Below are 21,771 nucleotides of genomic sequence, written 5' to 3' on the forward strand. Positions count from 1 at the left end.
ACCTTCAGGCTCTTAACCTTCATTACCATTTGTCACAACACCCCAATAAGGTTGGTACTGCTCTCTCCACTTCACAGAACAAGGCGGAAGCACAGAGGTCACGTTAACATGCCCAAGGTCACCAAGGTATAAAACCGTAAAAACAGAATTTCAAAATAGGCTGTTTTTAACTCAAAACCTACTCTTAGCCACTGTATTAATTTCCTGGGGCTGCTGCAGCAAGGTGCTGCCAACTGGGTGGCTTAAACAACAGGAATGCATTGGCTCCCAGTTCTGGCAGCTGGAAGTCTGAGGTCAAGATGTCGGCAGGGTTTGTTCCTTCTGAGGGCTGTGAGGAAAGGATCCGTTCCAGGCCTCTCTCCTTGGCTTATAGACGACTGTCTTCTCCCTGTGTCTCTTCACACTGTCTTCCCTCTACGCGTGTCTGTCTCAGTGTCCAAGTTTCTCTTTTTCACCAGTCACACTAGATTAGGGCTCAACTCTACTGACCTCCTTTTAACTAATTACACCTGCAGTAATCCTGTTTCCAAAGAAGGTCATATGCTGAGGTTAGGGTTTCAACATATGAATTTTGGATGGGGTGGGATGAAAATTCAATGCAGAACAGCCATTATCCCCTACTGGCCCCCAGAGGAAAGACGGTGCAGCAGAAAGAACCGGTGACTGGCCTACTGAACTTGAACAAAGCTCTTTGCTCGAGTGCCTCCATTTTCTCATCTGTAAAATAGGATAATTTCTCCTGGCTCATTTAGTCACTGTAAGGAAAGAATGAGTTAAACATCCATCGCTGGCTCAGACAGTCGCCTGCCTTCCCCATCTCTACCGGGAACTGCAGATGTTTCTGCGACTACACAGGAAGGAAGGTGCAGCCCCCACAGGCGTATTGGCTCTGTTCTCACCTGGCATCTCCTTTACAGGCACAGAAACCACCAGGGTAGGCCCCTGGCTGACACCATCAGATGCAGGCCCCACAGCCCCACTGCAAACAGGAAACAAAATCTGAGTGTCCTCTTTTGCCCAAAAGCCGCTCACTGTGCCTCTGGGTGAACACAGGCTGCCGACTTGGTCTAAACAGCTGCAGCTGGTGCTGAGCCAGGGGGCTGTGGGGCCAGAGCCCAGAGCAAGGTGGGGCCACTGCTCAGGCAGCCTTTGGCAGGTGCTCAGGGCATCAGCCACACAGATGCATCAAAAATACAGGAAACAATATACCCCGTTTCTCTCCTGGGGAAATGGACCATGACTTGCTAAAGTAAGAGAACGTCTCACAATCCCATTACTAAGTCTACTCTGGGGGACGCTCCTCGACTGGAGACCCTGGTGAGCCTGGCTACAGTGTCCTATTCACAGAGAAAAACACCCCTCGTGTTACCCTGTTCTTCACTGCATAACCTCAGGAGGGCTCTGCAGGGCTTGGGGCTGTGAGAACCCTTGCAGCCAGCATTGTACTGAGTTTTCACTACTTCCACACTGCCAGCCTGCAAAACACAAATGGCCCCAATGACAAAGATGCAAGTGACAATCACAGTAGTAATAACACAGGGATTAGCAGCTCCCATTAACTGAGCATGTACTATGCCTTGGGCATGCTACTTGTATTAGGTCATTTCAACCTCTGGGTATCATCTTCTCTATAGGAGGCTGGAACAGAATCATAGAGTTAATTTTCCCAAACCACACAGATAGCCAGACTTAGAGGCAATTTCCTTAACCAGGTAAGTGGTGGTAAACACAGTTTGGGGGTCACAGAAATTTGGGGGTAATAGCAGTTTGAGTGCACCTCACTGTGAATTATGGAACCCTTCTTCAAGCAAACAAATCAAGTCCTGGTATGGTGGGTCTTATTTTTTAATCCCCCATGGGGATACATCAATTAGGAATCCTGCCAGGAAACCATGCCCCGTGCCGACCAGAGCTTGCTGTAACTGCCCACGTTTGCATTTTTCTGCAGAGGGCTTTCTTAAAGTGGGACACACAAGTAACCTCTTTTCATAAGCCAAGTTTCCCATCTAGATCCCTAAGCAGCAGAGATGGCAGGAAATGGCAAACAGGATCCTGGGGATAGTGCCACCCCCAGCCCCTGACCAAGCGGGGCTGCACAGGGCTGGCCAGTGTCCCGTGGCCCTGGGCTCCTCTGCATTCCCAATGCCCTCCCTGGGGCCCACAGTTCAGTGCTCGAAATTATATTACACTAGGACTGTCCCCATTGTTATGTGCAACATGGATGTTTTTCACCAGGTCCATTTCCCTGTACACACCCTAACCCCAAACTTGACATGCTACATGGTCCAAGTAACATGATTTCAAACCTGATAACCAGCAAATGCTTGAATCAACCCCTCTGGGGAAGAGGCGACAGACACAGCTTTCCTGTGACAAATTCCTTGGCGAGAAGTCTGACAGGCACCTCCTGTGGGGAAGAGAAACACACTAAGGTCCTGGGACTGGGCTGGCTTCAGAACCCCGAGGCCCCTAAAAATGAGCTCCACATCCCCAGGACTCCAGATCAGGGACCAAGAAGCCTCCTCTGCCCCGAGGTTGGTTGAACCTGTGCCTGGGAGCAGAGGCTGAGAAGAACGAGGGAACATGGCGGCAGGGCCCACCCCCAGTTGGGGTGCCATCACGTGCAGGGTCAAGGCCAACGCTCCTCCAGGAAGAGTCTGAATGCCTGACAGGCTGCCTTGAAGACCAGCTTAATCCAGATGGAGAGATTAGCACTGAGGCCTGGAAAACAGAGGAAGGACGGGGTGGGGTGGGGACAGTCATCCGGTCCAGCAAGTCAGTAGGGCTGGCCGCCACAGTACACTGCAGCTCACACACAAACCACGGGGAGGGGGCAAAGCTCCACCCTGCTCCCTCCCTGTCAGGGCTCACATGGGCCATGGCAGAAAGGCCTGTTCAGGTGGCTGGAGGACGCCCTCCAGGATTTCACACGTCGGGGAGGGCCTCTGGCCTCAGGAACATACCATGCTGCAGATAAACAAAGATCCTTGTGAATAAATTCTACCTGTGAGTGTGTGCCAACATCAGAGGAAAATGAGTTCCCATCCACCCGCTGGCAAAGCAGAAAACACTACAGAGGGAATGGATTCCACCGTCTTCTCCACATTAGACACACATCAAATAGTAAATTACATTTTATTTCATTTACAGAGACCGTGGGGCAAAAGAGTGGTGTCTGGGCAGCAGTACACAGGTGAGAAACACCTAGAAGAAGCCTGTTATAAATATACCGGTGTTCTCAAAGTAAAGTGAGCATGGGATCCCAGGGCGGCCATGGAGGAAGGAGCACCTCTGAGCTGCCCTCTGGGTTTAGACCAGGAAAGGCCCCTGACGGCCAGCAGCCCCTCCGTACCACGTCTGCCAGGGCCGCGAGCCGCCCTGCAAACAATACACGTACAGCTCCCTTTGAAAGCTCAGCAGCAGGTGTGCAGGGAGGTGCCTGGTGGTGTGGTCGCCAGTGGGGGAGGTTGGGCAAGAAGAAGACCGCCTGCCGCCCTCTTCTCTACAGACTGGATAAAAATCCCATGTCCCGAGGCTTGACCAATGACCAGTCCATTCCGTTAGTCCTGACAGTCTTCTCCTGCTCCACAGATCTACACCGTTCTGTGCAGCGGCCCCTCCCCGCCCCTGGAGTGCCAATCTGTGTGTCCAGGTGGCTGTGGGTTCCGGTCAGGAGGAAGAAGGCAGCGCCCTGCCCCCCGGCCGGTCCTTGGGGTTCCAGGGTCCCTGTGGGGTCCTCACAGGCCAGGTGCTACAGCAGCTTGACGTAATTCTGTGGAATCAGCCCCCTCTTGCCATTCAGAGTCCCCTCTAGCCAGCCAGGTTCCCTCGAGGTTTGCACTGAAAAGGAAGAGAAATAATTTTTTACCAAAATGCCCCCAAGTTCTTGCCCCCTGTGAATTCACTGGACCACTGTGTGTCTTAAAGGCCCAACCAATAGAGGACTGGGCCACAGCGGGCCAAGTGCAGCTTCACGGCCGGCAATACTCTCCATCCACAGAGGTCGGTGACGCACTCAAAGCCCTCCTTTCCAAGGCCCCAAATGCTGTCCTGACACAACATCCACCTTGTGGACGTCCTTGAAGCATGTGATGCACAGAGACCTTAAGGAACGTGTCCAGAGTCACACAGAAAGCAGACAAGCCAAGGTCTAATCTCAGACAAAGTAACTCCCGAGTTGACAATCCATAGCTACCTGCTATCAATCCCTCTTCGCTTCCAAAATCACACTGAGAAGCTGGTGTGTAGAGGTATGTGCATATATATGTACGTGTCTGTGAACAGAAACACACATACACCCCATATATGAACAGTCACACACACCTTTTTTTTTTTTTAACACAGACTCCTGCAAGTCCCCTAGGGACTTTAGAGGTGGAGAACCTGTCTCCAGTGTCGGCCACTTATCAGCCTTTCCCGTTATCCACACGGGCAGACCTGGGTTTGGCTGAGGGCCTGGCCCTCCCTCACGTGTCTGTGGGCCCAGAGGAGCCATCTCTGTGCCCAGTGTGGTTCCGAATGAACGACGTCCTTGCTGGCAGTAGGCTCAGGGCGAGCAGACTATGACTCCATTCTGGTTATGGAGACGTGAGGGCAGGGAAGCTAGGCAAGAAGTCTGGGAAACTTTTCTTGTTTGTAAAGAAAAGGAACAAAAGGATAAGGCACCCCTCTTGCTGCAGATGACTGCGGCCAAGGAGCCTAGAACTGTGGCAGCCACCTTGACTCCATGAGAGAAGCCAGACGCCCCTGCCCCAAAGCTGAGGACGGTTCAGCAGAGGTAGAAATGCTCTGGACTTTGAGAACATAAATTAACCAACACTGGGGGGGGGGGGGGGGGGGCGCTCCTTCCAGACTTATTACTGGGTGAGTTAATCCATTCTTATGACTGATTTAGCCACTTGCGTCAGTTTTTGTCACTGCAGCTAAAGGCATCCTAATAGATACACCTTCTACCGGGGTCACTGTCTCACAAACAATACGGTGGAAGGGTTTCAGAGGCTCCCAAACAAACCTAATCACATCATGGAAAAACGCGTCCTTTCTCAAATGGTGGGCTTCAATACTCAGCTTTCCCTTCTGCCATGTGGTGTGCCAATATGTGACAGGCCTGGAGGAGGGCAGCTGTGTTACCACACTCTCCTCGCAAAAGTGCGTGTATAGGCGTTCTGGTAGCAGGAGTGATCTTCCTTCTACTCTAAGAGCAAAATTTCTCCACAAAGTATAATTCTGTCATTACGTGAGGTTTTTTGTTATTGTCTGTTTTCTGACACTATCAGGAGTCCCTGGCTCTCAAGAGTACCTATCACACACATATACAGAAATCTCTTCTAAATGAAGCAACTTGCTTTCTAAAAAATAATCGCCAGCAAATGCTGCATTACTGACAATATACTGCTATGCATCGTGTTGATATACTCCATATATTCCAAACATTCTGGCTAATCAGCCATTCCTGTCCAAGCACCTAAGGTTCTCACTGCTCCCCCAGAACTCTTCTGGGCAGCTCCACCCACACATGACATCACTGTTTCCACAGCAACCAGTGAATGTCATAATGAGCAGAGCAGGCCTGGAGAAGGAAGAAATCGAGGGGGTGGGGGGAGAGACACACACTCAACCATAGGAGGAATTTGTGAAACATTAAGCCAGGCATAGCTCCTAAATGCCTGTGTGTGAATATCAAACCTTCAAAATCTGCACACTTGTTTCAGTGTGCAAAGTCAATACCCACAGATAAAGATCCGCATACTACTCAAAGCAGCAGAAACCACGTACAGCACAGGAATAGGAAGGGAATTATAAACCACATGTTTTCGATAATAGCACTCCTCGGTATCTCAGATTTGGCAAACCTGGAGCATTTGGGTGGTTTGTTTGGGGACTCTGGGTGACGAAAACAAAGGACGTGTATCAGAAGTATTCCTTGACTCCAAGCGGCACCAGCTTCTTTACTCCTGGAGACAGATGTCCTGGATGAAGACCCACAAGAGTGAGAAGGGCTGGAGAAGAACCAAGATTAAGGCAGACATGGGATGCCGGCTGCCCCTGCACAGCCTGCAGACGTCCAGCTCCTGGGAGCCAAATGGGCCAACTCTCTCCTGTCCAAGGCGTCAAGGGATAGGCTTATGCTCCTGACACCACCACCACGAGTGGCTGCTTGCTCTGGGTTGCTGACATGTGGGGGGGACAGAACATATCCCACCACAAAGCTCCCACGGACACTTACCGTCCTCAAAAATCGCTCCTATTTCAAAAGATAATTCCGAGCTGTGTTCTGCTTCACACGGATACACCGCCCGAGCCTTCCGACTGGACATGCTGAGAAGGGAGCATGAAGGACACAAATTAAAATGTGGAGACACTGGGAGAGTGTAACCTCACCTGCCCTCCATCTCCCGTGGCCCAAATCTCATTTATCTATGTCCCCAGTGGGACAACTCCATCCACAAAAGAAATTAGCAGGGAAGTGAACATCAGGCAACACTACAGCACTTGATTTTCAAGTAAATGATGGGTTTCAAATTCAAATCTTTCTTTAGGGAGCCTCTCTGAGCAGCTTTCACTGAACCTCTTCACCTAATTCTCCTCTCCACCCAGCAGGATGGCCTTTCCCATCATTCAGCATCATCAGAACCACAGGATGTGTTCATTTCCTACGCACTTCTGTTTATCTATTAGGTAAAGCACCCGTGTCTTGAGACAGAAGACACAGCAGTGGAAAGACAGAGGCACACACATACTACGTGGCTTCAGCAATGTGTGCAGACACTGATCTGTCTACACTGATCAGCTTCCACGCCGTTCTGGAAACGAGCTTATTGTTCTCACTTAGGTCTTCTTTATTTAGACCCCTTCACACCTGCTCCTAAAAGCTGTATCAGGCTCAGCTTCTCACCACTTGTCAAAGCATCCTAGGTGTGCTGGTGGGGACAGAGCATCCTGGGGAGGGACAGAAACCACGCTGTGAGCCAAACTGACTTGGGGTGGGGGGGTGGAGCCAGTCATGATAAGAGCTTCAGTCCATCACCCCAGAGGAAGGGTCTGCTCAAGGCCAGCACCTCTGGCCCTCTGCACGACATGGCTGTGGTAATTACTATTTTCAGTGTCCAGCTGACCTTCCCGTCAGACAGAACACATGCTTTATATTCGTATATAAGAAGTTCTTCTGAAATACGTGGTTTTACTAAGTTCAAAATCTGCACCAAAAAGAGTGGGTTCAAGCAGGTGTGACATAAGGTAAATTTTTCCTAAGAACATTCTTGCTCTTGAACCGAGGCACTGCGCCGAGACAAGGCTGTGAATGTTTTCAGGGGTGGGGGACAGAAGAACCGGAGTCGGCCTTTTCCTCAGAGAACACAAGGACCCATCAGCACGACTGAGCGGCTTCCGTGTGCGGCCGCCACATCCTGCCTCATCGTCCAAACCACGTACCTTTCAGGTGGCTTGTCTGCTACAGTGGCAGGAAGAGAGAAGGGGCAAGGTGACGACTTAGGTGAAGGAGGTGTACCAGCTGGGGTGCAGCTTGGTGTGGGTGGAGACTGTGGGTTCAGCCACTGGACCATTGATGATCGGGTCTGGCTTGGGCTAAGGGTGGAAGTTTGAAGAACAGGATTTAATAGTATAAAGGCCACAGAACCCCAAATACATGCTACCCCGATCCTAAATAGCTAGGATAATGGCTCCCTGCTCTCTCCCAATGACCAGAAGGGACAGAGTTCTTTCCACATCCTCCCAAGTCTGTAGCCCCAAGAGCCACGCCCCCAAACTAGAGATGCCTTATTGCACTTCTCCAGGTTTGTGGAGAAGGAGATCTAGTCTTGTCCAATCTAGCACCATACCAGTTCACTAATTAGGACACTGGGAATAGGTGCCCAAAATAGTTGCCTGGACTTTTAAGGTGTTCATGTTTTCTGTTTATAAGGAAAGTCCTAAGAATTTTCAGTCAAACTCATGACCTCTATGGGCTCCAAAAATTCAGCATGTGGCCTTGGAATGTTTCCAGCTCTTTCATCTGGTCATATACATGGAGCAACTCAGAAAACAAGTGCCACTGAGACTCACGATCCCTCAAGAGAGGACCAGACTAGCATGTAAAGGAGAAACTGATGAACAGCAAAAACCTCTGTGACCAGAGCCTCCACTAATATTTGCAGATAAAAACAATGTCAAAAGGTCAGTGAACAGACTCCTGGAGGGGCCTCTAAACATGAAGGCAGAATTCAGTAAATACGTGCTGATTTGGATTATAGTATCCTTCAATGATCTCAAAACTGGAGGCATGTGACTGTGGTATAAGAAGCTCACTTGAAAAGCACAGCACTTGAAGTTTCTCGGCGTATTCAATCCCATGTTCGGCACATACGTATTGTGTCCGATACACTCAGATGCTCTTCACCTCAAACTCACCCTCTTGGCTAAAACCAGTTTCCTGGGTAGCTGCTTCCTGTCCTTCCACATTCCTGGGCATTACCTATTGATTCTTTCTTCTCTAGCAAAACTAACACCAAGGTCTGTGCATTTTCACTTCAAATAACTCCCAGGCTGTTCTTTTCTCTACCTTCTCCTTATTGGAGACGATCCCATTCTCACTGGCACTGTTACCACGGTGGTCTCCTGGCTAACCCCACAGCCCATTCCTCAACTCTGCCAGCTCTCAGGCTCTCCCATGCCTCTGTTGTCTCAGCTGTCTCTTCCTCAGCTCAGCTCCAGGAGGGCCTGCCCCAGTATTTCTACGTTGGCCTCTCTCAGTCATAAGCTTTCTCTGAAGTCCCATCACACTGATAAAAGGGAGGGCAGGTTGGCATGAGTTGTTCTGTGATGGTGTCAGAGATTTCTCGTCTTTGGGGCACGAGCACATCTTTGGCTCTTTTTGTAGACCTCACGTGGCCAGGCAGAGTGCTAGGCACATGAAGTGTTCACCCCACATCCAAGCAACCAATTCCGATGTTTCTAAAACTAAAACTGGATTTTATAAACCAGGTACCGAAAATATTACACTACTGTCTTGATAGATATTTAGTACACAGAAGGTTTCCTATCCTTTGATCAGCAAGGGGTGGCAGATGCACTTGAAAAAAAACATTATTCTTTGAACAACGTATTTACGTCTTCCCTCTCCAGCCATTCATTTGAAAATCATAAAACCTATTTCACACCCAGCACAGAGACCCATAAATCTCAAAGTGATGTCTGCTACCAGCAGCAAAAGTCACTCCGTTCTTTTATCAGAAAATGAACTCTAAATGGTGTCTTGCTAATCAGGAAAGGAGGCGAAGGGATGAGTGAAGCTCTGAGGGAGAATTTAAGACCTCCTTAGCCAAACAATTGCCATTTTATCGCCCAGCAATTATTCAAGGTGCTTGGAGGCTAGTGGTGGTGGAAGATGAGACGTCTTGCCACACCCCCGTCAACACTTTCTAGTCATAAATAGTCAAGCGATTAAATGACGGCCATCCATCTGCTGAGAGGGAGGACAGCTACAGGGTGAAGAGAAAGCAACAATGCGACTGTATTTATAAGGCTCTTTAAAAAAACAGATCGCAGACTTTATAGCTATTATCTATGTAACCCTCACATCTTTCTTAAAAAAGAAAATAAGTAAATAAGTGTTTTGGATTTTTTTATAAAGGGCAAATACCACTTTTGGAAAGTGAAAGAATTGTTAGAATGGCAGATGCAGAAGGTAAGGACCTGTCCCTTAGCTGGGCTCTCTCCATCCTGTCCCAAAGCAGACCTCAGAATCAGCATCCCCTTCCAGCGCCAAGTTCTCAACCTTAGCCTTTTTGGGCTTTTGCTCTATCATCTTTTTCTTGTTGTTCAACATATAGGTGTGTTACGTGATCCAGTACTAACCGGTTCACCAGGATAACCTGTCTGACTTGCTGCCACTTACACTTCAGCTTCTGTATTTGAGTTCCTGGGTCTTTCCCCACAGGATCTCAGAAGCCTCAACTAGTACTTCTCTGGATTTCAGAATCCCACGTGGGCACAAACATTGCAGGCTGGGATAGTCATGAAAGGGATCAAAACACAAGTCTGGAAATTGTCTCTAGAGAGGCGGCATAAAAAGTCACGTAAAGAATCAATCAGAAGTCCTGTGAAAGAGGAGATCCACGCAGCAAAACAAAGTTTGGGAAGGAGAACTGTGTGGATACAAGAAACTTTCAAGGCTTTTCCACTGGGAAAGAAATGGGATGAGGCAAGTAGTAGTTAAAAAAATACATACTCAAGACCTAAAAGTGAGTTCTTACCTCAGCCAGTAGAGGTCGGATGATGGTATAATTCACAGGTGTCTCCCAAAAGCAAACTGCCCGTATTTTTTGAAGCCAAGCAACTATAAACATGAGCTTTTTTATATAAACCATCTCCTACTTTCCAGAATTTGGGTAGGGTGTGTGTGTGTGTGTGTGTGTGTGTGTGTGTGTGTGTGTGTGTGTGTGTGTGTCTTAATAAGAATCAAATTTTAATTTCTTTAAAATACAATATTTACATTTTCTCAACAAAGCAGCAGAGGAAAATATTACTTTTACAAGCGAATTCTGATATTCTCTTTCCCTTCTTTGATTTAAAACATTTTAGAGGAGAACTAGATATTTTGCAAATGGCAGCTCATAGCTAAGGTCTAACAGTTTTTCTCAACCTGGGCCTTAGGAGAGAATTAAGCCCTGAGGTGTCCAGGTATGTAATGAATGAATACCTCTCCTATACGTCTAGAATGGTCCTAGCTACCTATGGTGTTGCGTCTCTCGTGTTTTTGCACATATGACGAGCAGAGGAACTGGCTGCCTTAGAAGACTACAGAGCAAACAACCTTAGAAGATAGATTGTGTCTCCCTGGAAGCAAAGAGCAGGTTTTACTGCCCATCATAAAAGATCTGGGTTTCCTAAGCTCTGGGCTCTCCTCCTATAACACTCCACATGCAAGTGTCACCTGGCCTAAGGGCATCACCCTGGGGACACTGGGACTTAGGGAAGTGCTCCTCTGACTGTACTATTGCTGTGAGTGGCAGAGTCCTTTGGCTGTGACCCGGAGTCCCTTGTCCTCTGTTAGCATCCATGAAACCACCACAGGCAAATATGGCTGTTTGCAGAGTAAAGTTTCAGCCTTTACAGCTCTTGAAATTAACACCTTGGGAGAATTGAGAAAATACTCTCATTCAGTACTCTGTGGTTCAGAGGAGAATATAGCTAGCAAAGTCTTTGGGTTAAAGATCAAACATGATGGGAGACATAAGAATAAAAAGCTCATTACCTACTAGAACACAATGAAATGTTTTGAGTATCCTCTCCTACCCCTTCCCAAATCTATCCATCTATCTATCTATCTATTTTCTTTTAATTTACTTATGTCCTTCTTTCTGCTGCCCCTTTAACTAAGGATTTTTGATGAGTAAGCCTGACGTGATCACAAACTACCCATGTTATTTAATGATGAGCTGCTGACCAATTACAAAAAAAACTAAGTGCTACATGTTTCTTGAAGGCCAAGTTGTAGCTTGCAAAAAAAAAGAAAAGGAGACAGAAGTCAACTCTTCCTAAAAAGCTCAGAAACCACATTTACCAAAACAGAAGTGCATTAAAGAGGAATACAAATACCTGTGTGCCAGCTTCCTAATTTCACACACTACATGGAAAAAGCCTTCTCCAGAAGCAGAACCAGCGCCCCATTTCAGTGTAGGGAAGCCACCATGACTGCCTTCCTTCAAAGAGAATGTTTCCTTCTTAAAGAAAGGGACACATGGAAACAAGAGGGTTTCCCTATAAACACAAAGAACGGCTAACTCAGAAACTCATCCTTGGAAATACTTGTAGTGAAAGTCTTCCTGGCTATTCAGAAGGCAACAGAGAAGTCCCTTGTGTGCAGTATAGGGTGGGCAGAGTGGGCGAGAGCCCATCAATGGGGACTAGGGTAGCATCTGTGAAAGTGAGGAGAAAATGCTCATCTATCAAAACAATCAACACTCTTGCTTTGGGAAAAAGGTCTGTATCTCAGGGAAAGACCCTACAGCTTGCACTGTGGGGAGGAATAAACCCTCAAATACATGAAATTAGGACAGTGTGTGTGTGTGTGTGTGTCTGTGTGTGTACAATTTTACAGAGTTTATTTTTCTAAAATGTAACAAATCAGCAGTATATGCTGCTTCTGATTCAAACTGTGACCCAATCGTCTCCAATACCAGACTCTACGCTCCATGCATATTAAAAACTTTTTGGCAGCAAAAAAGCACCAACATTTCAAATATGGGGGAGGGGAACTAGGACCTCAACTGAGAAAATTCAACAACAGCTGCAGGCAGAGTCACCAGAGAGCTCCTGCATCCAACAAACATTTCTTGCATAGCACTGACGGGTCAGGCTCTGGACAGGGCGAGCAAAACAAGCCCCCGACTCCAGGCTCTTTGAGCACTGAGCATAACTTAAAATTCGAAGGATGCAGAACAGGGAGAAGACATGTCAAGAGAAGAAATGACTGCTTATAGAAAGTGATTAAATCCCCCAAATACCAAGATATTTGACGGCGGTTAAATGATGTCAGAATGAAATCAGAAGTTTGTACCGGGATGAAAGATTTTAAAACCTCATTTGCAAGGTCTCCGAGCAGAAGCTAACACATTAGTGAAATGATCTTTCATTCCAGCCTGAGAAATGCACAGCATAAGTCTAGAACAGCTGTCCTGGGCAAAAGTGTTTGAAAATGTTAATAAAGACAGAAGGAAATATTGTAGATCTGTACATTACGGGAAATCTCTGTTCAAATAAATGCCACAGTTACTCCTTCAGTGCCAGAGAGGGAGAATTCCACAGCCAGCACGTGGTTGGTTCCCTGTGAGCAGACAGAGGGGGCCGGCATGGTGGGAAACAAACAGCTGTGACAAGAGTCACTATTGGGAAGGAGGCCGTCCCTCACTGCCCATAAGAGGGTCCAAAGGGACCCTGCTCGCTCATCATTCATGGTCCAAGAACTACCTTTCGGGCTCCATGCTAGGCCCGGTGACACCCAGGGGGCTATGACCTCTTCTCTCCATGTGCACTCAGGCAAGTGGGTGGAGAGGCCGTGTGATGTGCACCGTGTAGGGAGCTGCCCAGGGGCCCTCAGGAAATAGAGGAGGGAGCAGCTATCACGTGGGCATCCAGGAAGGCTTCCTAGAGGAGGTGGTGTCTGCCTTGAACTGATGCTCTCATCATCAACGTCATCATCGCCTCTTTACACCCAGGCTCCTTCCAGGCAGAACGGCGCACACAACTCACATGCATTAGGTCCCTCATCCCCCGCCACGCTACCAGGCCACACTATGTATGAAAAGGTGAAAGTGACTCACTCAAGGTCACGTCAGTACCAAACCCCATTGTGACAAGACTGCAGAGAGCTCATAGCCTCAAGTCCTTCTGAGTGGCTGGAATGCACTCTCAGGAGCGATGGGAAGAAGAGATGCCAGGGGGCAGGACCAGAGGCAACAGAGGGCTACGGAAGAATTGTAACCACGAGAATTCCAAGTACATGAAACGCCACCCTCTACAGAGAGACTGCGGTTCCAAAGCCAGCTCTGGCTGTGTGCCCGTTTCTTAAGCTCTCCGTGCTTGTCCCTTTTTTTGGTAAATACAAAGAAGGACACTTCTCACTGGCTAGAGGCTGTGGCGGGAAGGAAAAGGATGGATTCAGAGTGCCTCTCAGATGCTGCAGCACAGTTGGCATGACAAGCCTTGCCCGAGGCTCATCCAGTGACTCACAAACTCCCCGGTCTCAGTTTCCTTCGGTAAGATGAAGGTAATCATTAACGGGCTGGTCGCTGCAAGACTGAAATGAGATGAGAGGTGCAAAGCACTCAGCAGTGACAGGACCCAGTCTGCACTCAATAAATGAAGCCCTTATTACCAGTATTAGGCGTTTCTGAGTCAGAGCTCGTCTCTCTGGTTTCTAACTACATCACCACTAACAAATCATTTGCTTGACCTAAAAACAGCAAATAATCTACGTCACAGGACGAAAATACAGATATTAAAAGGATGTCACCATTAAAAAAAAAAAACACAAAGGTGCTAAATGTAACGTAGTGGGATTCCAGATTGGGTCCTGGAATAACAGAAGGCTATGAGTGGAAAAACTAGTGAAATCCAAATAAAGTCTGTAAGTTAATAGTATTATACTGATGTGAATTTCTTATTTTTAACAAAAGTTCCCTGGTGCTGTGTAAGACGTTAACAGTAGGAGAAGCTGGGTGAAGGGTTTCTGGCAATTCTTTTTATACTATCTTTGTAACTTTTCTGTAACTCTAAAACTATTTCAAAATCAAATTTTTATTTTAAACAATAGGTTGTAAAAGGAATGACCCCAAATAAACGTTTCAATCACTGTTACAGTAAAGGCCTTTTGAAATAACGCTTCCATGCTCAAAGGCATTCAAAAAGCATAAGAGACACTTTTGATTGGTTCAATGATAGGAAAAAATTCATGAGGGTTACTTTTAAAAATTACCTGCACTGCCCATCTGAAAAATGGCAATTAACCATACTTCTTGAAACTGACTTTTAAGAAACATGGGCTCTTTCAAATAGGTTAGTTTTGTTTATAGATTAGATCGGGGTCAGCAGAAATTTCTGCCGAGGGCCAGACAGTAAATACTTTAGGGTCTGCAGGCCATACGGTGAGTCTCATGACTACTCAAGTCTGCAATCATTGCATTGAAAAAGCAGCCATTGACAAAATGCAAATAACTGGGTGGCCGTGTTCCAATAAAACTTTATTTATAAAAACAGCTGGCAGTGAGCCACCATTTGCTATCCCTACAAGGGAATCCATTGGTAATGGAGAGTGGGGAGAGATGAAGAGGATGATGATGGCAAATGCCCCTGGGCTTGAGAACTCCCTGTCCCCTGCCCCCACACACACACTCCATCTTCACCAGTTTTGTGGCATGGACTCCTCTGTGTGCCGGAAGCCAACCTGCAAATACCCAAGGCCTTCCTGCAGCAGAAGCTCTCTTCAATCACTGCTCACAATCACCTCCCATGCAGGAGGGAGACAGCCAATGCATCGAGCTAGCATATAAAAGCAGTAAGTTGCTCACCCTTGAGGAAAAAAATGTCTTTTGTAGAAGGCAGGTGGGCAGGAAGAGATGGAAGGGCACTGCAGGAAATGAGTCAGACACAGACAGAGCCTTTCGAAGGAGGCCACGGCCACACCTAACACTCAGCCCTCACCCTGCGGGGTACTCTCAGGTTCCTGCTGGCTTCCCTCCTTAGCGAAAAAGGACTCCACCATCTAGTCAGTTTACAGCTCACAAAGGTCACTTATAGGGTGATCATTTTCTTGGGTTTGGCTCTAAAAGAACTATCTTAGAATCACATCTCTGACCAATCTTTTACTCAGTGTTCCCCAGAATTCCATTTATCTTCCTTCCAGATGGCCACTGTGGAGTCAGGTAAGAGGGCTGAACTTGAGCTTGCTAGTGAAACCGAAATGGAACTATAGCTTCATTTCAGAAAACTATGGGGCTTTAGAGGTCTCAGCGCTGTGGTCCTGCAGGGTTAACTGACGGGAATGTTTCTACCAGCCCAGTTCTCATGTGGAAAATAGCTGCCACCCAACGTGAGGGCTGAACATAAGACAAGGGCTACCTTGTACAGGTCGAAAGGGGTACAACATCAGTCTGCTAAGAAAAATCCTCTGGTTTCTTACCAAGCTGTTGGATGGGTTACCTGATGTGATAGGTGAGTCACTCATGCTGCTCAGAATAATTTATAGGGTTGGCAGGGTTCCCGTGGGAACCCCAGGCCTTGGACACATAATATCCAAGGGCCATATTCTCAGGGGCTTCTACAAAGGAGGTGCTGACCCAGAGAGGCTAGGAGAGGACCTCTAAACTGAGGGTCCTCCTGGAATAACTAACTACAGTAACTGCTGCAAACAACCCAACTTCAGGTCAACACCTAAGGCTGCTTCAAGACTAGGGAGGTTATTTCCCTGAGCTATTTAGTGAGATTATATAATGGACAAACCAGGAAGTCGGGGTAAGTTAAACTAAGAGTATCAAGTTAGGTTCTCAGAGGGGAGGGAAATCCAAGCAGGGAACTGCCCAGAGCTCCCAGGAGGGCAGGGATGGGGTTTTACAATGTGTGGTTCCTTGAAACCTCACAACAATCCAGAGGGGCGGATGCTGTTATTCCCCTTTTACTGATAATCTTGCTAAGCCATGGTTTGCTTAAATAATTTATAGAAAGCCTACAAAGTTTTAAGATGCAGAACGAGGCTGCAAAGCCAGGCGTGTCTGACTCTAAAATCACTGCTTTTCCAGTCTAGACTATCTTCCAGCTTACAGAGAGCTCACGAGGGCCCTGCCAGCATTTCAATATTGAGACACAGCCAGCCAATCCTTGCATAGCAAGTGACAAATTGCAACAACAAAAAAACCAATGAAACTAAAAAACAGAAGACGACTAATGAGAATTTTTTTCTTTTTTTTTTTAGTCTTAAGCAGAAAATCTCCTGCAACATTCAGATGTGTCTCTTTATTTTGGAAAGTCGACTTTTCATTATGGGGCTTTAAAGTTACATGACGAATCGACATTCTGGCTTGAAAAGAAAACCTCCAAATATCAGACCCTGTAGTTACAGCACAGCAGAGGAAGACGTGAATTAGGCCACACGCAAGTGCCAAGTACACAATAAAAATACCCTGGCAAGACACAGGGATGTGCATGGGAAGACGTGAGCATGCCAGGCCGTGGGTAGGGCATCATTTCTCCACAGATTGGAGAGAAGCTTCAAGGCCACACACAGGACAAAAGTCGCACCCCAAAGAAGTGACTGTACATAGACAGTGAGGGTCGACGGCCAAGCATGTGACCAGTGATTAGCTTCAAGACCTGTAGTGAAGCTAACGGGAGATGACCGGGCATCACACCGCTCAGAGACATTAGGGACGCCGCTCTGTTTGCAAAATATCAAATTTCCAAGTCCTTCAGCTCTGTTTCAGGGGAGGACACCCTCTACCCCAAATTTCAGCCAAAGGTGTTAGATGATGAATGTGCAGCAACCAGATTCAAGTGTTTATTCCCCAGAGACAATTCTAAACCACAGTCACATGACTTAATTCAGTACACCATCTGCAAAACAAGGGCAATGGCCAGCTGACGGTTATATCACACTGGGTCTCAGATTTGGGAGAAACCTGTAATTCGAACAATGTTCCCATATGCAACCAGACAATTTCCATCCTTACAGTAAAACAAGTCTAAGGGGACCATGATCACTGGAACAGACAGCTCAAACTCCACTAGTCCTTTACTAGTCGGGCAGCTCGGGGCAACTTTCCTACCCTCTTTGTGCCTTGGTTTCCCCCTCTTTAAAAATAAAGATGTATCTACCCCACCGGGTTCATGTGAAGATTAAGGTGAAATATCATTTATAAAGCAGCTAAAAACAAAATCTGGTCTCCCCAAATAATTAATGTTCCATGGTCTTTGATCTTGAGAAATGCAAGAGGGTACCTATCAAAGCAAACCTTTTCTGTAGCCTCTAACCACCAGCTACCGCTGAAGCAAAGGCTTCTGACCCCTGTATGTCCCCAACACCCAAAAGGAAGTCCAGAAGGGAGATAACTTCCGAGCAGAATTCACAAGATAACTGCAGGCTCACAGCAAGGTGACTTGTTCCTCCTACTCATTTGGCCCTGTTCTTCCTTACACTAGAGCTATCTTAGACCTCAATCCTCCTGAAACCACCCAGGGACTTTGGCGCTCACTTAGGAATGGGAGAGGGGACTGGCTTCCAAATCTGTCTTCACAGAACCCAGCACCAGAGAGTACATCCCTCCAAATGAAGGCGTTAACTCTACTAGAGATCTCGGTCAGTGTTACCAGCCATGGTCTGTAACTAGGACCAATCTGCAGGTGAGCAGAGCAAAGGTATAACCTTGTTAGGATATGATGTCCATACTAACCAGGAAACATGCTGGAAATTCCTAGGACGGGCAAGACGTTCCTTTGGGTTAAGTATCACTCTCTTCTAATCTCTTTTTAAATCTGCATAGCTTTCCTCCCCGTGTTATAAAAGCAATTACGTGTTCATTTTAAGTCAAGTTAGCAATAAAGTAGAAGTGAAAAAAAACAAATTTTAAAAGATAAATTCCCCATTTCCTTTCGAAACAATAATCATAAGAAAACATGTAAAAATAGAAGATACCAAATTCTAGGGTGAACTGATCACCCCTGGCCGAACAAGGTGAAGCGGGGTGGAGTGGGGTTGAGGACACCCTCCCTGAAGGGACAGAGGCGAGGGGAAAAGGAAAGAACCAGATCAGGAAGAGGTGAACACAAAGTTTGCCTCTGACTTCTACCTTATAATTTCTAGGTATGAGTCAACTTTCATAGAAATTTGTTAGAAGATTATCTGAAATGATTATTTTTCTGAGTTTTAGACAAATGATTCATGGCTTGTTGTGGTATACTAATTAAGTTTAAGGGGTACCTTGATAACTCCCAGCAAAATTAATCGGCTTTTCTGAAACGCAGTCATGAAAGCAACAGTCAACTAACTTGAAACGCCAAGTAGGTGTCTATGGAAAATCTCTATAGGTTTGCCCAATTTAAAGGAAGCAAGTTATTTATTGCATTGACAAGAACAAATATGGTTACCAGTGAGTGCACACACAGTCTATGGATGGCAGGCACACAGCTGTACATGGGAAGAACAGCCTACTGTCTAATGATTTTTAAGCAACCAGCTTCAGGTCTGGATAGGTAGGAATCTCTCCACAGAACAATGGCGCAAGGCAGCACCAGGAACATGTGTGTTAGGAATACCTGAACATCTGGGATTAACTAAGCCAAGCCTCTCAGCAGGTAGGAGAGAAGGATGTACTGCTTTCCTAGCCTGCGGAGTGAGTTGCATCTTGGGGTACCAATATTCCCATCTGCAAAGAGCTGTTTTCTAAGATGCCGCCATCTTGAATGTGGGAATGTACTGGCAGAAAAGGAGGTGTTCCTTTTCATTTGAAATCTGTAGAAGCAGCAGACAGCAATGCCTGATATTTCTTAAAAGAGATTTTCTTTTGTGGCAGGGAACTTAACAGGATTACTTGTCAAGGACCTGCTCCATCACTTACAAGTGAAGAAAACCTGTTTAGAGAAAACTATTTTATTGGGGGGAAAATGACTTTGGAACATTTGAAATACCGTGACCTATGATGTAATGTCCTCCAAGGAGACTGAGCTAGCAATTCTCCACTGGCACTGCAGTCACCTCTCACCTTACTGAGTGTACAGGTAAGTAATAGCGCCAGATTGATTGACCACAATGAATAATACCCACAAGTCATAAACATCAGCAGAAACCCAAGAAATCCAATTTTGCTGTATTGTATTCTACCTGTCAGAGGCTACAGCTGTATTGACACACTGCCTATGTCAGAATCTCAGCTTCTGTAAGTTTTCCTCTGCAAATCTGCTTTCCAGTAGGTGGGGTCATGGCAGTTCTGTACAACAGAGCTACTGAGTGTCCCACGTGATCAACATACATTTGGAATCCATTTCTCAGGACCTAAGATAAGGCAAGTGTAAGTTTTGGAATGGAGAGTCACAACCCTAGATTAAAACCAACCAGCCTAGGCACTGCTTCCTTTTTAAAGCCCTGGGTAGAGTTCTAATGACCCATAGTAACTTTGGTTGTATTCAAAGGGGTCTTAATCCACATGTACTCAGGTCCTTCTATAGTCTGTACAGCACAGCTGGTACTCAGGGATAATGGATTAAAAATTACACAGACTACACACACCACGAAAAGTAAATTTACAAATGCTAAGGAAACAAAGAAAAATGCTACAAAGAGAAAATGGGGAGGTTAATTCTGTGGACTTCCTGGAGGAAGAGTGTTTAATGTTTAGAAAGAAAATGGATCAGAAACCAAACAGAGTTGTCTAAGAGGCATTCAATGATGTACAGAAAGAAATGAGATTTCCAAAAGGAAAGTATTTTATAAATACATAATAATTAAAAAGGGAAATATTTATTAATAACTATGTCAATATCACTAAAAAGTTCAAACAGTGTAAAACCCAATTCCTAGCCTCAGGAATGATACAATCAACCTTGGCAGGAAGGAAAGATTAGATAGTGTTATGGAATGAATGTTTGTGTCCCCAAAAAATTTCTAAGTTGAAACCCTACCCCCTCCCATGTGATGAGGGCATGAGGAGCTGGGGCCTTTCGGGGGTAATGAGAGTTAGGTGAGATCATGAGTGGGGTCTTCGTGAATGGGATCAGTGTCCTTATAAGTGTCACAAAGCCAGCAGTCTACCAGCTGAAGTGGGTTCTCGCCAGAACCCAGCCATGCTGACAATGGTATAGGCATATAGATACACATACACCACCCAAATAACACTAAGTGGTAAATATTAACTAATACTGGAAGGTAATATTGTCCTCAAGTATTGGGTATAGACAGAGAAAGGTAGTATTTAGAATCTTCCTGGAGACTAGAGTACTCAAGAAAGCTTCCTGAAGGTGAAAACAAAATTAGACCCTGAAGATAGGTTAGATTGGTCTTGAGTCAAAAAGGAGGGGGGACATTTCAGGCAGAAAGGACCAAAATATGCAGGTGGCACATAAGGGCTACTTGAATACAACACATCCTCCTATGAGAATTTAAAAAGAAAAAAGTAGAACGAGATATTACTTATCCTAGTTACACTCCTCAGAAAAGCTGTTTATAATCAACACATGCCTAGAACCATAGAGGTTTGGAAGGACAAGTGTCTGTTCAGGGTTAGCCAACCATCGCCCAGGATTAGGTTAGAAACGCACATTTTCAGGCTCCCCTCAAACCCAACAGTCACCCTGGGGTGGGGCCTAGCAGTGTGGGTTTAACAAGGTCTACGGGTAACTCTAATGTGTTTTCCAGTTCGAGAGGCACCCCCGACTTAATGGTAAATCTGGGCTGAAACATGCTTATAAGTAAAGCCTTTAAGAGATACACAAGAAACATTCTACGTAGTTAAGAGAAATATGGATCTATTTTATCTAACGCACAGAAAAAAATCAAGTTCTTCATTTCCAGACTTGTTTCAAAACTACTTATTCCCCCCGCCCCCTTCTTGGCCTCTCAATGTTGGAGTGCTTTCCATGACATTTTAAAATGTGTATGAATAGCAAGCTGGGGAATTCACTCCTCATTTGATTTATGACCAAAAATATCAAGCTCTTCATGTTTTAGGCATGGACGTGCTGTGAATTGAGCATTGGCTATATTGTGGTTCATAATGTCACTTTTCTACAGAATCACTATGGAAGGAGGATGACTAACTAAACTGTGCTCCACTGACTGCGATAAACACTTATTGAGAGAAATCATTGGACATCTGGTTTTTGCTTTCACTCATACACACTCACACACACACACCAAATTCCACCCAGGAGTGCCAGGATTACAGATTCTAGGTCCCTATGTACCCTAGAACGGTTGCTTAGAGTATTAAAGTGAAGAGTATATTCATTCTGGAAAAAGAACAGCAAAAATGACAAGCACGTTTGAGTAGTACGTAATTTAAATCCAAAACAATCAATCTTCAGCATATAAATATACATATATGAAAATCTTGGGGGGGAAATCTCATCTGGAGAATGTGATTCCCTACTTTTGAGTTTCACTTTGATTATATTTTCAAAGTCTTCAGATCACCCCAACATTTTAGCATACCAAATTTCTCCCAGCCTCTTTTAATACTTAATAAGTTCATAATGATTTCATGTGAATCCAGCAGTAGCTATAAAAAGCGA

The 21,771-nt window shown here is 45.9% G+C and overlaps 1 protein-coding gene across 3 annotated transcripts in view; it reads right to left on the minus strand.

The window, feature by feature from the left end:
* Positions 1-3,116: 3,116 nt before the first annotated feature.
* The window catches only part of ARHGAP10 (Rho GTPase activating protein 10), a 244,328-nt gene continuing 225,673 nt past the window's right edge, over positions 3,117-21,771 (minus strand). For all 3 annotated transcript variants that reach the window (XM_074338459.2, XM_074338458.2, XM_019730730.3), the window contains 3 exons: positions 7,432-7,584; positions 6,227-6,318; positions 3,117-3,840 (listed from right to left, as the gene is read on the minus strand). In XM_074338459.2, coding sequence (XP_074194560.1) covers positions 3,752-3,840; positions 6,227-6,318; positions 7,432-7,584 — 334 coding nt within the window. In that variant the 3' untranslated portion in view covers positions 3,117-3,751. The remainder of the gene's footprint in view (positions 3,841-6,226; positions 6,319-7,431; positions 7,585-21,771) is intronic.

This window comes from Rhinolophus sinicus, chromosome 15, assembly GCF_057876585.1.
Source record: "Rhinolophus sinicus isolate RSI-liver-muscle chromosome 15, RSI-T2T, whole genome shotgun sequence".
Taxonomy (NCBI): domain Eukaryota; kingdom Metazoa; phylum Chordata; class Mammalia; order Chiroptera; family Rhinolophidae; genus Rhinolophus; species Rhinolophus sinicus.